At 40.3% G+C, this 16647-nt stretch overlaps 1 protein-coding gene across 3 annotated transcripts in view; it reads right to left on the bottom strand.

The window, feature by feature from the left end:
* The window catches only part of RASGRP3 (RAS guanyl releasing protein 3), a 60158-nt gene that overhangs the window by 5197 nt on the left and 38314 nt on the right, over window positions 1–16647 (bottom strand). For 2 of the 3 annotated variants that reach the window (XM_026051185.1, XM_026051186.1), the window contains exons 7-13: window positions 16171–16344; window positions 15748–15864; window positions 15188–15463; window positions 8065–8142; window positions 3915–4031; window positions 1764–1879; window positions 851–998 (exon numbers count right to left, since the gene is read on the bottom strand). In XM_026051185.1, coding sequence (XP_025906970.1) covers window positions 851–998; window positions 1764–1879; window positions 3915–4031; window positions 8065–8142; window positions 15188–15463; window positions 15748–15864; window positions 16171–16344 — 1026 coding nt within the window. The remainder of the gene's footprint in view (window positions 1–850; window positions 999–1763; window positions 1880–3914; window positions 4032–8064; window positions 8143–15187; window positions 15464–15747; window positions 15865–16170; window positions 16345–16647) is intronic. The other variant, XM_026051187.1, reaches the window with a different exon arrangement.

Below are 16647 nucleotides of genomic sequence, written 5' to 3'. Positions count from 1 at the left end.
TTTTATTTTTATTTTTATTTTTATTTTTATTTTTATTTTTATTTTTATTTTTATTTTTATTTTTATTTTTATTTATTTAAGGTCCACAAGCATTTGCTTTCAACAGGCTGCCCTTCACACTAAAGCTCATTTCAAATAATAATCTCGCCCTTCCCTTTACTACATCTGCTTTGCAGTAGGATGGATGGCAGAGGTTGACAAGCAATACAAAAGTTTCCAAAAATTGTGGTTTGCCAGCTCTGCATARAGGACTTCAATAAATGACATCTTGTAATTTATGACTGAGAGAAAAAGCAAATAAAGAAATCATTTTAAAAATGCTCCTGTTACAGAATGGCTGGAGGCATTTTTGATTTTTCTTGACCAAATTAGGAGATCTGTTAATTCAATAGAGAAAGGATTAAGGCTGGTGTGGACACTGCAGAATTATGACCGTAACTATGTTGCCATGTGCAATTTCCTGAGAAAGAACTGCTTTTGCTTCATCTACATCCTCTGCTCCAGACACCCATTTTCCCTTGAGTTGGTTTACTTSAGAAATCAAGCCAAATGAAAGAACTTAACATAAATCAAGTCAAGCTSTTCATACAATTTTTAATATCCTTTGTCTAATATAATTCTATTTTTTTTCCCTGCAAAAAGAAAAAAAAAAGTCATCCCAATGGAAGTATTCAGGAACCACAGGAACAAAACTGGTTAGCACAGATAAAACATGAGTACCTGCTTTCTGCCTCTGAATGCAAGGACATATTTGGCCACGCTGAATATACTGTGGAGACACTTTCATTCTGTCTGCATTAAAGTATATACAAAAATGTGTGAGATACACTGATACTAAAAACATACTTACAAATCCTGCACAGTGCTCGCAGAAAGTTGGCTTAAGATAGGTCATCTCTTGAAAGTTATGAATAAATCCTGGTCCCATTTTACACTGGAACTGTGATTTAGCCCTCAGAAAGTAAGCCATCATTTCCTCTTTGCTTATGAGACCATCTCTGTTAAGGAGGAAAAGGGAAAAAAAAAGCAGAGAAAATCTGTTACTGCTCAAAACACTAAACGCTTGAGGATTTTCCATTGCAGAAAGCATCCAGCACACAAAAGGTGTTATTTGAAACACCCACAGGCCTCCCTGGGGGGCCACTGAAAGCCAGGGTGAAAGCCTGAGGTTCCCAGAAACATCCCCAGTGCTGGCAGTAGCAAAGCACTTGTTACCCTTAAATAATAAGTAGCTCTGGAAAACTTTATGAGTCCTAATTTATTTCTTCAGGCTATCCAGGTACTCCTTTCCCTCTCCATAATGTTTCCTCTCTTTACCACATAAACAACATGTGGTAAATATTTGTGGTAAAATAACAAATACTTGTTATAACAAATAAATGTTTATTATTCTATACAAATAATAGGCCAATCTTATTTTCAAGTATTTTAATCATAATAGTTTGAGCTGATGAACAGCAAGACATTGCACAAACATGCTGCAATCCCCTCTAAACCAGTCAGCCTTTGGAAGTGCGGTGTTCCCAAGAAATCTCAGAAAGCCCAAGGCAAAACAGGAGTGAAACCTTGGAATATCCTGCTGCTACTGAACAGAAAATAAGTGGTGATAATTTTCTGATGGTGTGAAATGAATCACTTCATGTGGTAAGATAAACTGTCCSTATGATATTGGTCTCTTCACTTTCTACTCAAACAGTTCAAGTGATTATGTCCCTGGCTAACTACAAAAAGAGAGGAAAAAAAAAAAACCACCCCAAACTTACTGGTCTTTGTCGAGCACACAGAAGGAGTCCAAAAAAGGGAAGTTGGCAGCTATACTTTCAAAGTCCTCCTGGGATATATAGCCATCGTGGTCATGATCATAGTTCCTAAAGACAGACTGAAAAAGAAAAACCCAGAAGGAAATGATTGTCCTAATACCTGGCCTTTCCACTTCCCTGAATCTACACCAGCCCTAACTTATATGTAACTTTAAGGTAGAAATGTCCAGCATTACTGGACAGATCCTCCAGTAATCAGATCCTCTGCTTCACTGTTCTGTTCTTTCAAGTGTTACTTGGTATTTCAGCATGTGTATTTATTGAGTTGTAGGAGAAAACATGACTAATTTTTAAAGAAAACTTGCTCTCAAGATTCACCTAGCAAAGGTCTTCTGCACCTCCTTCTCTTTGCCTTTTTTCCTTCTTTTTTCTTAGAAATATCACTAAAATTCTTCCTCAATAGATATATTTTCTTTCTTTAGTATTAAGTATGCTTTTTGATACAAATAATACAAAATATTAAAAAGAAAAAAAAAAACAATAACAACAAAACAGCCATGTTCCCATGACTGTATTTCAAATGTTTTGGGCTTCATTTTCCTTTTAGYCGTCATCTCCCTTCTGCCACTGTACTGTTTCAATCTGATTTTTCACTAGTGCATTGACATCCAGATCACAAGCACTTTGTATCTAGAAACTACTCCCTCTTATCAACCCATGTCTCAACAAACCACTCCATAAACACAGACATGGGATCGAATTTAACAGGTTGCATAAAATAATGCAAGTGCTTAGGTGCTAAGGAATGAATATATTCAGCCTTACACTAACCTCAGAGATCTGTAAGGGGCTTTAAAGCTGCATATGATGTCGATGGAAAAACCTGCGTGTCAGAGTCAATAGAACCAGCTGAATGATGCATACTGAAGAAAAAACTTTCTCATTAGATTAAAATTTGGATACTAAAGGAAGAATTACATGTTCTGATTCCTATTTTAATGAGAATGTGATGAAGCCAACTTGAAAGCCCGCCCAAGGGCCTACAAAAGTACTGACAGACCTCAAAAACACATTGTCAGGGAGGCATCAATACACAAGCCCAAATATTACTCAAAACCTTCAGCAATAAAGCCAGAACTGCACAGTACAAGTCAGGGCAGTGAGTAAATGCTAGAGCATGGCAGGGTGAAGACAGTTCTGTGGAGTACGGGGTCTCTTGGTAAGCTGTACTCATAACAGCCCAGACACATTTTAATTTTGCTAAACCCAAGCTTGTATGACCTGAGCTAGGCCAGAATCATGGCAGAGGGGACTGCATTTCCCTCACCCAAAGAAATAAGAACAACCCCTACCCACCACATTCTGGCAAGGACTAAGGAATTGCAATAGTTTCTGGTTTAAGCAGCCTATTGGAAGCATTTTTGGATGTGGAGTGATTTCTATTAAAATATATGGCACTAAAAAAACTAATAGTGGAACAGTGTGTGCAGGTCTGACATCCAACATTAAAAAATAACCAAGCTAAAGAAAAAAAAAAAACAGCATGTGCAAAACGTAAACCACAAAATATATTTGAAGTCTGAGTGAGGGAACTGAAGACCAATGTTAAATGACCTTAACAAGATAATCCCAATTAACTGCTTGTAACACAGCCATCTATTAGTAGTACATCAGAATCTATTAGTTCTCTCCAAACTTGATTAATCTGTGAAAAGCAGAAGCAAACCTTGCTTTATTGCCTGCCACACTGTTTCRTTTCCTCTGCCTGCTGCTCACATCACTCCAAGTCCCTTGCACATGCACACAACAGAGCCCAGGCTCTCCAAAGGGAGCACAGAGTAGTGCTGGTTTTATCTGTATTACCTGGCATGCTCCYTTCCAGATTTCAGCTGGAAGATCACAGCTAAGATTCTCAGTATTAATGTACTCCAACAAACCTGTCCCTTTCCCACCAAGGTCAGCAGCAGAACTGCCACTGACTCCAGTGGGTGCAAAGGAAGACTCTAAAGGAGACAGCGAGATCAACCGGTCATCAGATATCTGAAATTCATCTCAGTCCTAAAATCTCTTGAAAAGCTCAAATAAAACAATGATGATGATGATAATATCAAAGCTGTTGTTCTCTTTGACCATTATATGCTTCCAAATACTTACATCCACCAATTTCCGTATGTGCTTGTTAATGACAGTAGGGTCGGGTTTTGGTACCACTCCAGATGCCCACTCCAGTGGCACTACTGGCTTGTTTGGGGTCGTTGGGGAGGTAGGCTGCTGAGAGACAAACCAAAACACAAAGGTTTTCAAAAGTGAATTATAAAATTTTATTTAAGATGTGCTAGAAGCTAGAGCTACAACCACAAACTATGGGCATCTCCATGGTGTAAAAACAGGCTTAGGAAAACATTGTGCCTTCGCTCAGAGCTTCAGCTGCTGTCACRGGGTCACCTCGCAGCTTTGGCAGCACTGGGAGAGTTAAGGGAGGTGAGAARCAGAACAAGGGCAGACTTTTCTCACTGTCATCTCCAGAGGGTTTAACAGGAGGCAGATGCAGAAGAAGGAGGATGTCTGGACACAACAAAAATAGGAATTATGTAAACACAGAAACCTGATTTTCCCCTTCTTCTCATTGTAGTCCCTGGAGGATCTCACCATCATGAGACAACCAGCAACCCTGAGGACATGCGCCCAGGAGCCACGTGGGAGACTAAGGAGGCCTGGAGAGGTTGATACCTGCTCTGGGTGCAGCACAAAGAGGTTGGCAGCATGCAAAAGCACGGCCAGATTGTATAGGAACCCAACCAGTTTCTAGCCAAGATGTGCTGCAGCAACATGTTAGGGCTCCATCCATGCCTGCAGCCCGAGCAGAAAGGGACTGACCTTTGACTTTCTATCCAAAAAGTCTAGCCAGAGAATTTTAGTTTGAAAACATCTTGGTCCTCACTAAACGGTGGCTGACGGCTCCCTTGATGAACAGAGCACGCGGCCTGACTCACCGTGTGACTACGACGCTGTGGGAAAAGCTCTGGCATGCAGCTAGACTTGTTCAAGTGGAAAATAGAAGTCAAACCAGTTTCAGGTGAGGCTTCAAAGCTCATCAGTCAGGAGGAAAAATGCTGTAAAGGGCAGGGGTATTTTCCTGCATCTTCCACTGCACATCTGGCAGTTGAAACAGTGTCACGCCGAAAAAAATCAGCACAATTTCAACTGGGATGAGAGGCAGCCCTCAGGCTCAGAAGGCCCCAATACTAGGTGATAAGCAATAAATCTCAGACCTACTGGCAACCAGACCCTCTATTAATTGACATAAATCGATGGGACAGGAATTATGTTATCTAAAAATTTAACAACTATTATTACATATAACAAAGGTGTTGCAGACTTTGACATGGGGAAGAAAAATAGCTGCAAATGCTCTACCATATGGGTAGGAAGAAACCTGCAGAATGTTACTGGGTTGCTTCATTTGTTTGGCTTTTACTATTTCAGTTTATCAACATTGATTTATTAGTTCTGCAATGGCTCTTGACTCATCATATGAATCTGTGCAGGTAAATTTAGGTAAATATAGGGTAAATCCCTATATCCACAGAATTAAATTCTAGCATGAAATACAGTGAACCTGAACACTCACCTCGATAGGTTAAAAATATTTACAGAACTTCTTAATTCTAAAGCTAATATGCTACTAGACAGCAATGGCCCCATTTGCTAGCATTTTTTTTATATTGTAATATATGCAGAAATGTAGCCATCTTTTAAACATARCACATTGCATAACAGCATGTAAGATGCTGATATTGAGCATTCTTACAGCTATGGTTAAACAAAAGATTTGATGTGTTCTTTCTCCTGACAAATTCTTAGACTAGATGGTCTTGAAATATCCAAGCATACCGGAGTGATGCTAGACTACCAAGTCCTCAGAGAAAGCTTTTAACTCCTCTTGACCTCAGTGCAGAAAGGCAGAAAGAGCCTCAATTCYCTGGAACAGTCCTTCTTTTTCTGGGCTATTTAAGTTGAAGCCTCATTTCATTTTATTATTGTTTTTTTTCCATGTCTCAATGAAAACTTCATGTTACTGTCACTCCAATAAGCAGTGGGAAATGGATAGAGGTTTTAACAGTTCATTCCTTCAAAATAATAGTAGCTAATGGGACAAAATATATCCTATATTCCTATATTTCCTCATATTCCTATAAGCCCTCCTAATTTGCAGCACAAGATGCTTCCTCTGCAATGCACCCACATGGGAATCGTACAACAAATCCAAGAGTGCTGTAGCTCTCTCTGTAACACGGTCATGACTCCTTTGACAATTTCTTTTCCACAGGCAAAAGCTCTGCAAGCTCTTTCCCCTCTAAAATGCCTCATGTTTTTTGGCACATCCACAGAGAGAAGCCTGCCTGGAACAGCTGGGGGGCTGTCTGTTCAGCTGCAGCTTTTTGCCCGTCACAGTGCTACAGGAGCTGAGGGCCCCGGGTTATTCACTGATTACACTGCAGCAGTCTCCGACTACTGATGGGTACTGGTACAGTTCAAAGCACTAGTCCATATTGCTTTTGGCCTTCTTAAGGCTAAGGCCAGAGAATAAAGCAATAATGTGTTTATTTTCCCCATTTACAAAAGCAGCCCGTGTGTCCCTTCCCAACATAGAGCAACGCTGCAGTTACTCTTGGCAATACTGGACACACAAGGCAGCCAGAATGGCCACGCTAGGAGGGAACTGTTGTGGTCTAACCATCCTCACACTTGCACAGCTGAATATAAAATACAACAGTAAAACATTARCTTTAGTTATTTCTCTTCAAAGAGGATAGGATGCACATATTAATAAACAATAGTATCTACTCCAAAACATTTTTTTAATATTGCTTGAGAGCCCACACATTAATATATACAGCTAATGCTGGGGATTGTTAAAAGAAATCTTTGGAGTTGGTGTTGTTGTCTATAATTGCACTAGCATCCAACAAGTGAATCAACACACAATTGATAGAAACTCTTACAGGCACTTTCCTATAAAGTGAAACTATGTTTTCCAGGACTTGCAGAGGTTTTGTTGAAAAACAATACTGAAGATTGGCACATTTACCTGTTTACTTCTCTTAATGCCTGTTAAGAGATTAGTGGATTGAGAAGTGGCTGGATGGCAGTGCTCAGAGGGTGGTGATAAATGGAGCCGAGTCCAATTGGAGACCTGTGGCCAGTGGTGGCCCACAGGAATCGGTACTGGGCCCGGTGCTGTTCAACTTGTTCTTTAATGACTTGGACAAGGGGACAGAGGGCACTCTGAGCAAGTTTGCAGAGCAGCAAGTYACCAAGCTGAGTGGAGTGACCCACATTCCGGAGGGTTGTGCAGCCATTCAGAGGGACCTTGACAGGTTGGAAAATTGGGCAGAGAGGAACCTCATGAGGTTCAACAAGGACAAGTGCAGGGTCCTGCACCTGGGGAGGAATAATCCCAGACACAAGGACAGATTAGGGGTTGACCTGCTGGAAAGCAGCTCTGTTGCAAGTCCTGGTTGACACCAAGTTAACCATGAGGCAGCAGTGTGCCCTCGTGGCCAAGAAGGCCAATGGGATCCATCAGGAGGAGTGTTGCCAGCAGGTCAAGGGATGGGATCCTGCCCCTCTCCTCAGCTCTGGTGAGGCTGCATCTGGAGTATTGGGGCAGTTCTGGGCTCCCCAGKRYAAGAGGGACGTGGAGCTTCTAGAGAGGGTCCAGTGTAGAGTGACAACGACAATGAAGAGATTGGAACATCTCTCGTATGAGGAAAGACTAAGTGAGCTGGGCCTGTTTAGTCTGCAGAAGAGAATACTGAGAGGAGATCTTACCAACATGTACAAATACTTGAGGGGAGAATATAGGGAAGATGGGGCTAAACTCTTCTCRGTGGTGGCCAGTGACAGGACAAGGGATAATGGGTATAAATTAAACACAGGAATTTACTCTCTCTGCTGTGAGGGTGACAGAGCCCTGGCACAGGCTGCCCAGAGAGGTTGTGGAGTCTCCTTCTCTGGAGGTCTTCAAAACCCTCCTGGATGCCACCCTGTGTCCCATTCTCTGAGTGTCCCTRCTGGAGCAGGCGGGGTTGGACTAGATGATCTCTAGGCTTTCCTTCCATTCTGTGATTCTGTTAAGACCTATAAATGGTAACTGTATTTACTATACATGTGTTAAAGGCTTTAAGGAAACATGAATAAGACAACTTAAATGACATTCAGAAATGTAATTGAACTACTTTACCTAAATCTGTGCAGACAAGATAAATAATGCATTAAGAGGCAGTAAAAGATGACCTACTGATTTGCAGGTCCTTGGTTCCAGCACCAGCGAGAGCTTGTAAATGTCGTCCTCAGTATGATAGAGATCCAGGGACAGCTAGGAGCAAGAAAGAGGGAAAAACAGTAATATTTATTAGRTTGGTTGGGAAAAGGCGTTTTTTTTTAGTGAAGATACATCTCCCTCTGAAGCTAAACTGAAGTTTTGCTGCTAGGAGCTCAGGATACCTAGAGAAGCAGTTTGTAGCTTCCAGGAAAACAGCTTACAGGATACAAACATAAATATTCCATTAAAAGCTGTTTAAAATTTGGTGAACTATTTGCAACAAAAAAAACCCTTACTTCAGGTAGAGTTTAGGGGGGGTTATTCTGCAATTCCCCATTTAGTGTGCTGAGTTGGGACTTGTTACAAATATGCCACTTAGCAAATTGTCACAAAGAGATTTTAGGCAAATGCTCGACCACTACAGTTTAACATTCAAGCTATTTTGCCTGACCAGGTAGGCCTTTTAGTCCATTTCTATTCATGTACTGACTGAATCGGTGAATAAATTCAGGCTGCCAAGATTCATAGTTGAGGATGCAATTTGCGAAACTTACAATTCTAGCAGAGTTCCTATTGTTCATAAGTTTCTTCTAGAACAGGCAGAGAAGGCTGGTAGAGACCGCTTTTTCCTGCTATAAACATGTGATTTGTCAATCATATGCCATTGCCACAGGTTCTTTAATTATGTCAAGGCCCAGAAAGCAAATCCTCTGTTGCTTTCTAATTCTCCTGATACAAATGTTGACAATGATACCTTGAAGTCTGGTAAGCAGATGAGGAAAACACTAAGAGTAATTTGCTTTGAGTTCCAACGAGATTTTACAATTTCTCTTGCGCTGAAGAAGGACCAGAATATTGCTGCTCTTGTACAGAGATGAGACATGGACCTAAGTGCGGAGATGGGAAGTATCTTTGGAAAACGTCAGGCAGGAGCCGAGCACAGACGCAGGCGCATGAGACACAGCCCAGGCTTGACCCTGCTGTTGATGGAGCCAAGGTCCCCAGTCATGAGCAGCAATCCCCTTTACTCCAGTCTAGCTTGGACTATTCCCAGTCTCCTGTCATGAGGAACGGTAGATCCTCTTCCACCTTGTTTTTTTTAAGTAGATGAAAGCTTTTTCTTCCACATGCCCACGCTCTTCCCAGGCTATTTTCTGAGAGAAAAKAAGGGGCATAAATACAGTCCAAGTAAAATTGTGTCTTTTTTTTCTACTTTGGCAGCTGTGCTCTAGCACTGATGCAGGCCTGCAGGAAAGTCCTCYTTGCTCCGTCTGATGGAGGAGAAAAATAATCAACACTGTGGCTAATGCCATGTAATGAGAGGAAGCAACAGTTGCATGTTTCCTGGGATCATGGCCCAGTGCTAATTGGCTTTGCAGTAATTGACCTGATTTGAAGTCATCATCTGCCTTGCAAATCCCCAATTAAGCTGCGATTGAGTTAAAGGATGATTCACAGCAGGCAGAGAGAATCATCACTGGCTAAATGGCTGTGACAGTGATTTATTTGTACAGACACTGGAGTGCTGGATTAGCAACAACCTGGACCACTAACGTTATATGGTAGAACCATCTCTACAAATAACCTTCATTTGGGCAAAATTTTGTGCAAAAGTAAGACAAAACTAGTGTCCTTTCCCCTGTGCTAAAATTAATGTAGATCCACTAATTGCACTAGTATTATTCATGTAAGTAAGTCATATTTACAAGTCAATTTGATCTGATATCAATYGATTATATTTATCAATTCTGCTGGGACTGGCAGCAGAATTCATTGCAGAATTTAAAAGATTTTGCCCTGTTCCTACTGAAGACTACAGTTCTGTCAGTAGGGAAGATGAGCAATATGTATTGGGGGATGTAAATGCATTTGTATTTACCAACCAGGTAAATTATTGAGCAGGTTTATAGTTGTACTCTGTGAGTTCTTTGGCCTTTTAATGAACAGAAGTTATAAGTTCATTAGGCATAATATCTGTGCATAATTGGAGGACAAAATACTGTCTCGCACGGGAGTTTCAAATACTAGCAAAAAGATACAAGCATGACATCCAAGCAGCAGTTATATACGCTCTCATATTTACGTTATGGGTTTGTATGCACAGACAAAACATAATAAGAATTTTCCTAGGACATCTGGAGCATTCCCTTCTAATTCGTTTTTCATCATTGTCCTAGTTTTCCAARCCGTTTTTGGGGAAGCAGAGGGGATCCAAAAAGGTGTGACTTTTTTTTTTTTAGAAATGAAACTTATCGAAGACAAGTTGGGGAGGGTGACTTTCAATTTGATTGTTTAGATATTTCTCACTCTCTTCACTAGACTGTAAAAATGACAGGGACTTTCCAGTTATTTGCATACACTCTCAGAACAGGTTAGTTGAGTAGCTGCGGAGACCTAAAAATAGTGGGGGGAAAACAGTGGCACCAAATGTATTCAAAGGCAGTTGGTGTAAATACACTGTAGACTAACAAAAATACTGACGACCAATTCCAGTCTCTTGAAAGTGATGAAACATTTTCCCAGCAGCACTTATTCATGCTGTGAAATGAAAAGAGTGTGAAAATATGGCTCAGCAGGCAATAAACTCCCTTAATTTTCCTTTCCAAATACAAGCTTTCTAATTAAGAAAATGTCAGTAGAGATARTATTCCTCCCTGTTGCTCTGTAAAGCACATGCTTAGGTTCTCTTTACATGCTCTGCTTCTTAGCTACAGGTTTCAGGTGCCAGGGACTGGCACAAAAGTGGGTGCAGAGTTGGTGGAGGTGGAAGGAATCCGGCCAATAATTCATAGGAGGAGGAGAAACACCAAAGACTAAGGAAAAGTCTGTGCTAAAAAGTTATTCCGTCTTTGCTAAAGGTGTTCTGGCTCCCTGGGAGCTGAGTTAYGCTGCATTCAGTTGTCTTGCCCTTGTCTGCTTCACATGTGACCAAGTTTAGGCCTGCAACACTTAAGCTCTTGCTCAGCTTTCAAGGTCTTTCCTACTGCAGCAAACCTGGTACTTGCCTCACTACCCTTCATACAAAACACCCTTCCTGCATTTTAATTTCCATACAAAATACTGGCTTGTTTCAGGTACTTGTCCAAAGTTAAAATGTTATAAGTTAGGAATTGATTTTTATGCTGACCATGAGATCTTATGCTGACTATGAGGCAGGGGTGGGGAGAAGCAGCTATTCTGAGTTTTTGTTCAGACATCTGAAAAAAAGAGGGAGCCCCAACTTTACAAAACGCTGATCATTGAGCAGCTACCACYGAAGCCAGAGAGATTCAAGTTCTTTCTTTTGGTGTACATGCCTAACAGGGCCTGAAAGATGCCTGTAAGCCCCTTGTCCACGTGGGCTGAGGTTCACCATCACACCMCCAGCCTGTACACTAGCTGCCACTTCATTGCTATAGACACTGACTCTCCCCAAACCCTTGGAAGGTATCAGCCGCTGTAGTAGATGGGGCTCCACCACCGAGGAAAGGCAAGGCAAATTCCCATATCCCCTCTTAATGCACAAGATACCCATTTTATCTTGTTTTATCAGATATCTGACTGGCAAACGAGTATGCAGCAGTTAAGCAAGTGCAGGACAAGCAGTTAGCACAGGCCAATGTGATGTAAGAGGCATCCTGTTCTGCACGGAGCCCAGAGAAGAGACTTCCTTGTTGACACCAGGACAACAAAACAACCTACCAAAGCTTGCCAAGATGGAAGTGACTTAATGGGAAAACAGAGGAAGTTCACAAATAGTTGGATCAGCTCATTCACACACCAGGGAAGAGCACTGTGCTCATTAATACACATCTGCTAGTCTTGATAGGAAGTTCCTCTAGCTTACAGAGGAGAAAACCTTTTAGAGAGTCTGTGTTAGACAGGGAGAACATCACAATAAATTGAACAGTTATTTCTCTCATCTCTAACAAGTGAGGATGACTTAGCAACAAGGGAGGCTAAATGTGCACAAAGACCCTTTGCATGTAGCAAGGTCAACTATTTTTAGTCTGCAGTTCTTGTTGGCTTTGGGCTGCAATCCTAGTTTTTTCTTTTCACCTTTCTCTGACCCCAGCCTATAATTTAAAGCTTCCTTGCTAACAGAAAGATAGACAGAAATATTTCATCTACAGCATAAGTTCAGTAATACTGTTTAAGAACAGTAATAATGTTAACGAATGAAATGTAATTTATTCTTACGGTACAAATAAGGACAAGGTTTACACACTAGAAGAAAAGGAGACCATTCATACTATTATAAGAGGTACGGAAATCTAAGTCCAAGAGCTTTTTGTAGAAACTGTTTTTCACCCTTCCCAGAGATCACTGTATTAAATCAAAAATCCCACGCTAACAACTGTACTTGACTCACAACTGCACTTCCAAAGACTACAATGAGGACAGAATTACTGAGGGAAGGTTTCAGGATACCTAGCGCTGTCTTCATCACTGCTGAAGAGACACTGCCCTGTTCACAATTCGTGACCTATACTCTGACAACAGAAAAATGCAGTGCAAGTTAATTTTAAGCCGCTATCAATCAGGCCTGCAGTTAACATTGCAGCAYGCAGTTTTGCTTAGCTGCAATTAGATTGGCTCAATAGCAACCGCAGTCTGCAGAGCTGTACTAGGAATTAACACATCAGAGCATCGTAGAGTGAAAAAGCTCGTGACTTTTACACAACTTCTTCTACTAGCAAATGAAACACAGTGAATGAAATGTTAATAAATATAAATAAAATCCCTAAAACTATATGGGAAACAAAAAGAGGAAAATATGAAAGAAAAGTCAGACAGGTAAAATATAGGAGCTCAGGATGATATGATGATAGGTATGAACTTGCAAGGTTTTGGAAAAATCCAGAGTCCAGCTCCTTCTAAATACATCCAAAAGAGCAAAGAAGAGATACTGAAAGTGTTAGCAGTGGTTCAGCTTCCATCTCTCACTTCAGCTTGTCTAACTTCTGTCCTTTGGGCTCAGTTTCTTATTACTCAGTTCCCTAAAGTGTGAGGCTCCACTTCCCTATACCCACAGCCAACCTTGTAAGATGCATAAACTTTCAGACGGGACCAGGGAAGASAAAGGCACAAGAAAAGAAAGCAACCTTCAATCTTTAGTGAAGCAAACTAGGAAGATAAATATCTGTCTTTATAGTCTAACACTTTTAATTAAAGAGTTGTTGCAGTGGACATTACACAGTCCCTTCTCCCTGCTGCCCCACTAACAGTGGTTAGGACCAGCTCCCAACTTGCTATATACMAACTACAACCGGACACATTTTTTCCTATTCCCTATATCCTGTTCCCATTTCAGTGAAGCCACAGGTCCTTCCATACCAATGGTAGCTCCAAGCTCAGACTTATGTTCCTCATAAGTGCAAAACCCTGGGCAATTCCAGCATAAATCTATCAAGTACAGCTTCTGCCTAGTTTCTAGATATGCTTATCTTTGAGCTTTTAAAAGTAAAACATGTTAAAAAAAAAAAAAAGGTGCAAAGTTCCTGTCCACTAGCCCTCTGGTCAAGGCATTCACCTAGAATAAGACAGGGGTGGTATAATCTGTCACTGGAACAAGGAGAGACAGGAATTTAGCTCCCATCTCCGCAGAGTGAATGACAAGATATTGCCTATTCTGGATGCAAGTATTCCAATGCTGCAAAATTATTTTCCTGGCTTTGAGCAAGACTTTTTCTGCCATCTAAAAGAGGAAAGAAAACGCTTTGGAGAAAAGCTTGGTCTCAAGAAACTTATGCTGTCCATCAAAATAAGCAGAAACACTGGAAAAAAAAATCTCAAACCTGTCCTAGTTACACACAGAACTTGCCTACTTCTGAGTTCATTTAAACAAAGAATCAATGACTTAAATCCTTTCTCTTTTGATCTGGGTTAGAGATATGAAACACAGAGTTAAAATAGCATGAATAGAAACACCATAAAAATGATTACTTGTAAGATAGTCCTTTACACAATATGACATGTTTCACACTACTCTTAGATGACTATGTGGCTTTCTTTCATCTTCTTGCAACATGAGCTGTTTTTGTAACAGATATCATTCTTTTTTTCAAGTTTCACAGGTTCCCCCTTAACTTCAAGAAGCRTTTTTTGCCCATTGGCAGATTAAACTGTGATGCTGGACAAATGCTGGTCCACTTACTTAAGATCAGTTCTAAACAGACAAAGTTTCACCAGAAACAATATTTGGCCTATAGATTTGGGCGCCATGCCTAAATATATTTGATCATAATACATATATATTTGAACATCAAGAAAAAGATAGTATTAAAATGGCAGTCATTGCCGACATATAAAAAAATGGAAATTATATGGAATCCCTCTTACMTTGTAAATTAGGACTTTAAAAGAAAACAAACCCCAAAACACATTACTTAGTATTTGAATAGCTCAAAACAGATGAGCCATTACATTTATTTTCTGAGCAAAACTGTGTGTGCTATTTTTTTCAAGTTTGAACAGGTTTTATGCAGGATTCTTTGAAATCTCACTTTGAATTGAAATGGGACATTCAAATCTATAKCTCTAGTCTGTATGTACAAATTTCAACACTCCCAAAATGTAGGCACTATCAAGGGAGAAGGAGATGGGAAAGAAGGCTGTTTAATAGCATAGAAGAATATGTTTCTTGAGTGATTAGGAAGACTACTATATTGAATTCAAAGGTCAGAGAAGAGAGAACAGAATTACACACAAGAAAGAATGACACTTACATGATCACATCAGCATTTTATCACATCTTGGAATAGGAGAAATAAACCTAAAATACTGAGTCAGAACATGGTTTTTACTTCTCTTAACAACCTCCCTTCTGTCATTCTTAAAAAATATAATTGACACAATCCTTTTTCTCCTTTGTCATCCAGCCATCACATAATCCATTAGTGAAACTCTCTTCAGCTTTATTTATATTTCATGTAATCTCATTTCTATTTTTCATCCTCTCCCTCTTCTTTTATAAAATGGAGACATAAAGTGCATTTATTTTTGTATATATATGTGTATATGAAAACCCTGTTGACCCTCTATTGACCATTCAGCTCTCTGCTGACCCCCTATTCAACTTCTGAATAACTGAAGTGAATTAGATTTGCACAGTACTTACCGTTAGCAGGTTAATTAAATCCATATTAGGCTCTAAATGATGGGAGGCAGTTTGCAGGGAAACCAGTTCACTCAAGGTGATGGAAAGCTGCTGCATTTTCACTATATTTACTTTGTTGTCATCAATCCAGTCAGGAAAGATGACATGGACAGCAATCAGGTCTTTTAAATGAACTCCTAAAATRGGAATTTTGAAGCCAACACAGTCAGCGAAAGCCTTGCGGTAGTTGCAGTAGTTCCCATTGGAAGAGACCAGCTCTGTCATTTCATTCCAGTCCTACAAGAAGCCACAGAAGGAAGCTGCTGTGAGAACATTTCTTTAATCTGTTTTAAATGAGTGCAACTCATGTCAGTGTGCTGGTGATGCCGGTTTGCTCCCCAGCAGAGTCAATCAGATGGAGGATCTCCACAAACTAAACGTTTTCTACCAGAAGAAGCCCTTTTGGGCACCCTGCCAACATCCCACAGTTGTGCTGGTAAAACACCTGCACTGCAGAAGCCATCAGACCTCAAAGTGGTGACGTTCTGAGTAATATATTTATATTCTGGAGCTCACCATACCTTTGTGACTTCTGAAGATAGATGAGAATGAGTTTCCTTCAGGCGAGAAATAGAGCTGTGGCTTAGACCTCCCACAACCGCCATCAGTGTGTTGAAGTTCTGGAGATGAAGGAGCTTCTGCAGGAGAGATTAATCACACAAAACTAAAGATCAAAGGAATGTATGGGGCAGGTGTCCAGTGCCACACAGCACAAGCTCAGGCATCAGACTGATCACTGCCATCCAAACTATCACTGCTAAAACAGAAATGACTAGACCAGGGGACGTAACAGAATAATTCAGTGTTTCATTTTTTATTAGACAAACTATTCACTAAGCAAGCAATAAAAAAAGATCTTCATTTTCATTTGTTTTCTGCAATCTTCATCTGTATTATTACTTTTCACCAGAGGAAAAGTAATAAAACTCACATATGAGACTTACCTGTGCGACATTGATAAACTTTGTGATTACTTCTGCCCTTTGCTGGGGTGTTGGTTTGCTGAGAACCATAAGCTGGACCCACTTGGAGATGCCATTAAATAAAGCAATAGATCTCTCCAAAGTGGGATTGTTCTCCAAGCAGCCGTGGATCACATAGCTTTGGTAGTCTGTAAACTAACAGAAGAAAGGCATTTTCAGTAAAAAAGCATAGTGAAAAATCAAAGTGGAGTTTTTACTGTTTTTAAAAAGTCCTCTCATTTAGAAAGTGACTACCACTCAGATCCTATCAAAAGTTCCTATCAAAAACTGCATATCAGTTCCTTCTTAAATGTTTTAAGCTAGTCATTTAAGTAAAAACAAATAAAAACTGCAGGTTTGTGTGTAAGCTGCATGGACAAGCATGAAGGATACGATTATGGCGTCCATGAAATCATCTTTCCCACAATTTATTCAATACTTACAACTTTTTAATCTATG

Source organism: Nothoprocta perdicaria, unplaced genomic scaffold, assembly GCF_003342845.1.
Source record: "Nothoprocta perdicaria isolate Ctin4 unplaced genomic scaffold, notPer1 scaffold_73, whole genome shotgun sequence".
NCBI lineage: Eukaryota > Metazoa > Chordata > Aves > Tinamiformes > Tinamidae > Nothoprocta > Nothoprocta perdicaria.
The sequence above is the reverse complement of the archived record's forward strand: the minus strand, read 5'-3'. Positions and strand labels throughout refer to the sequence as shown.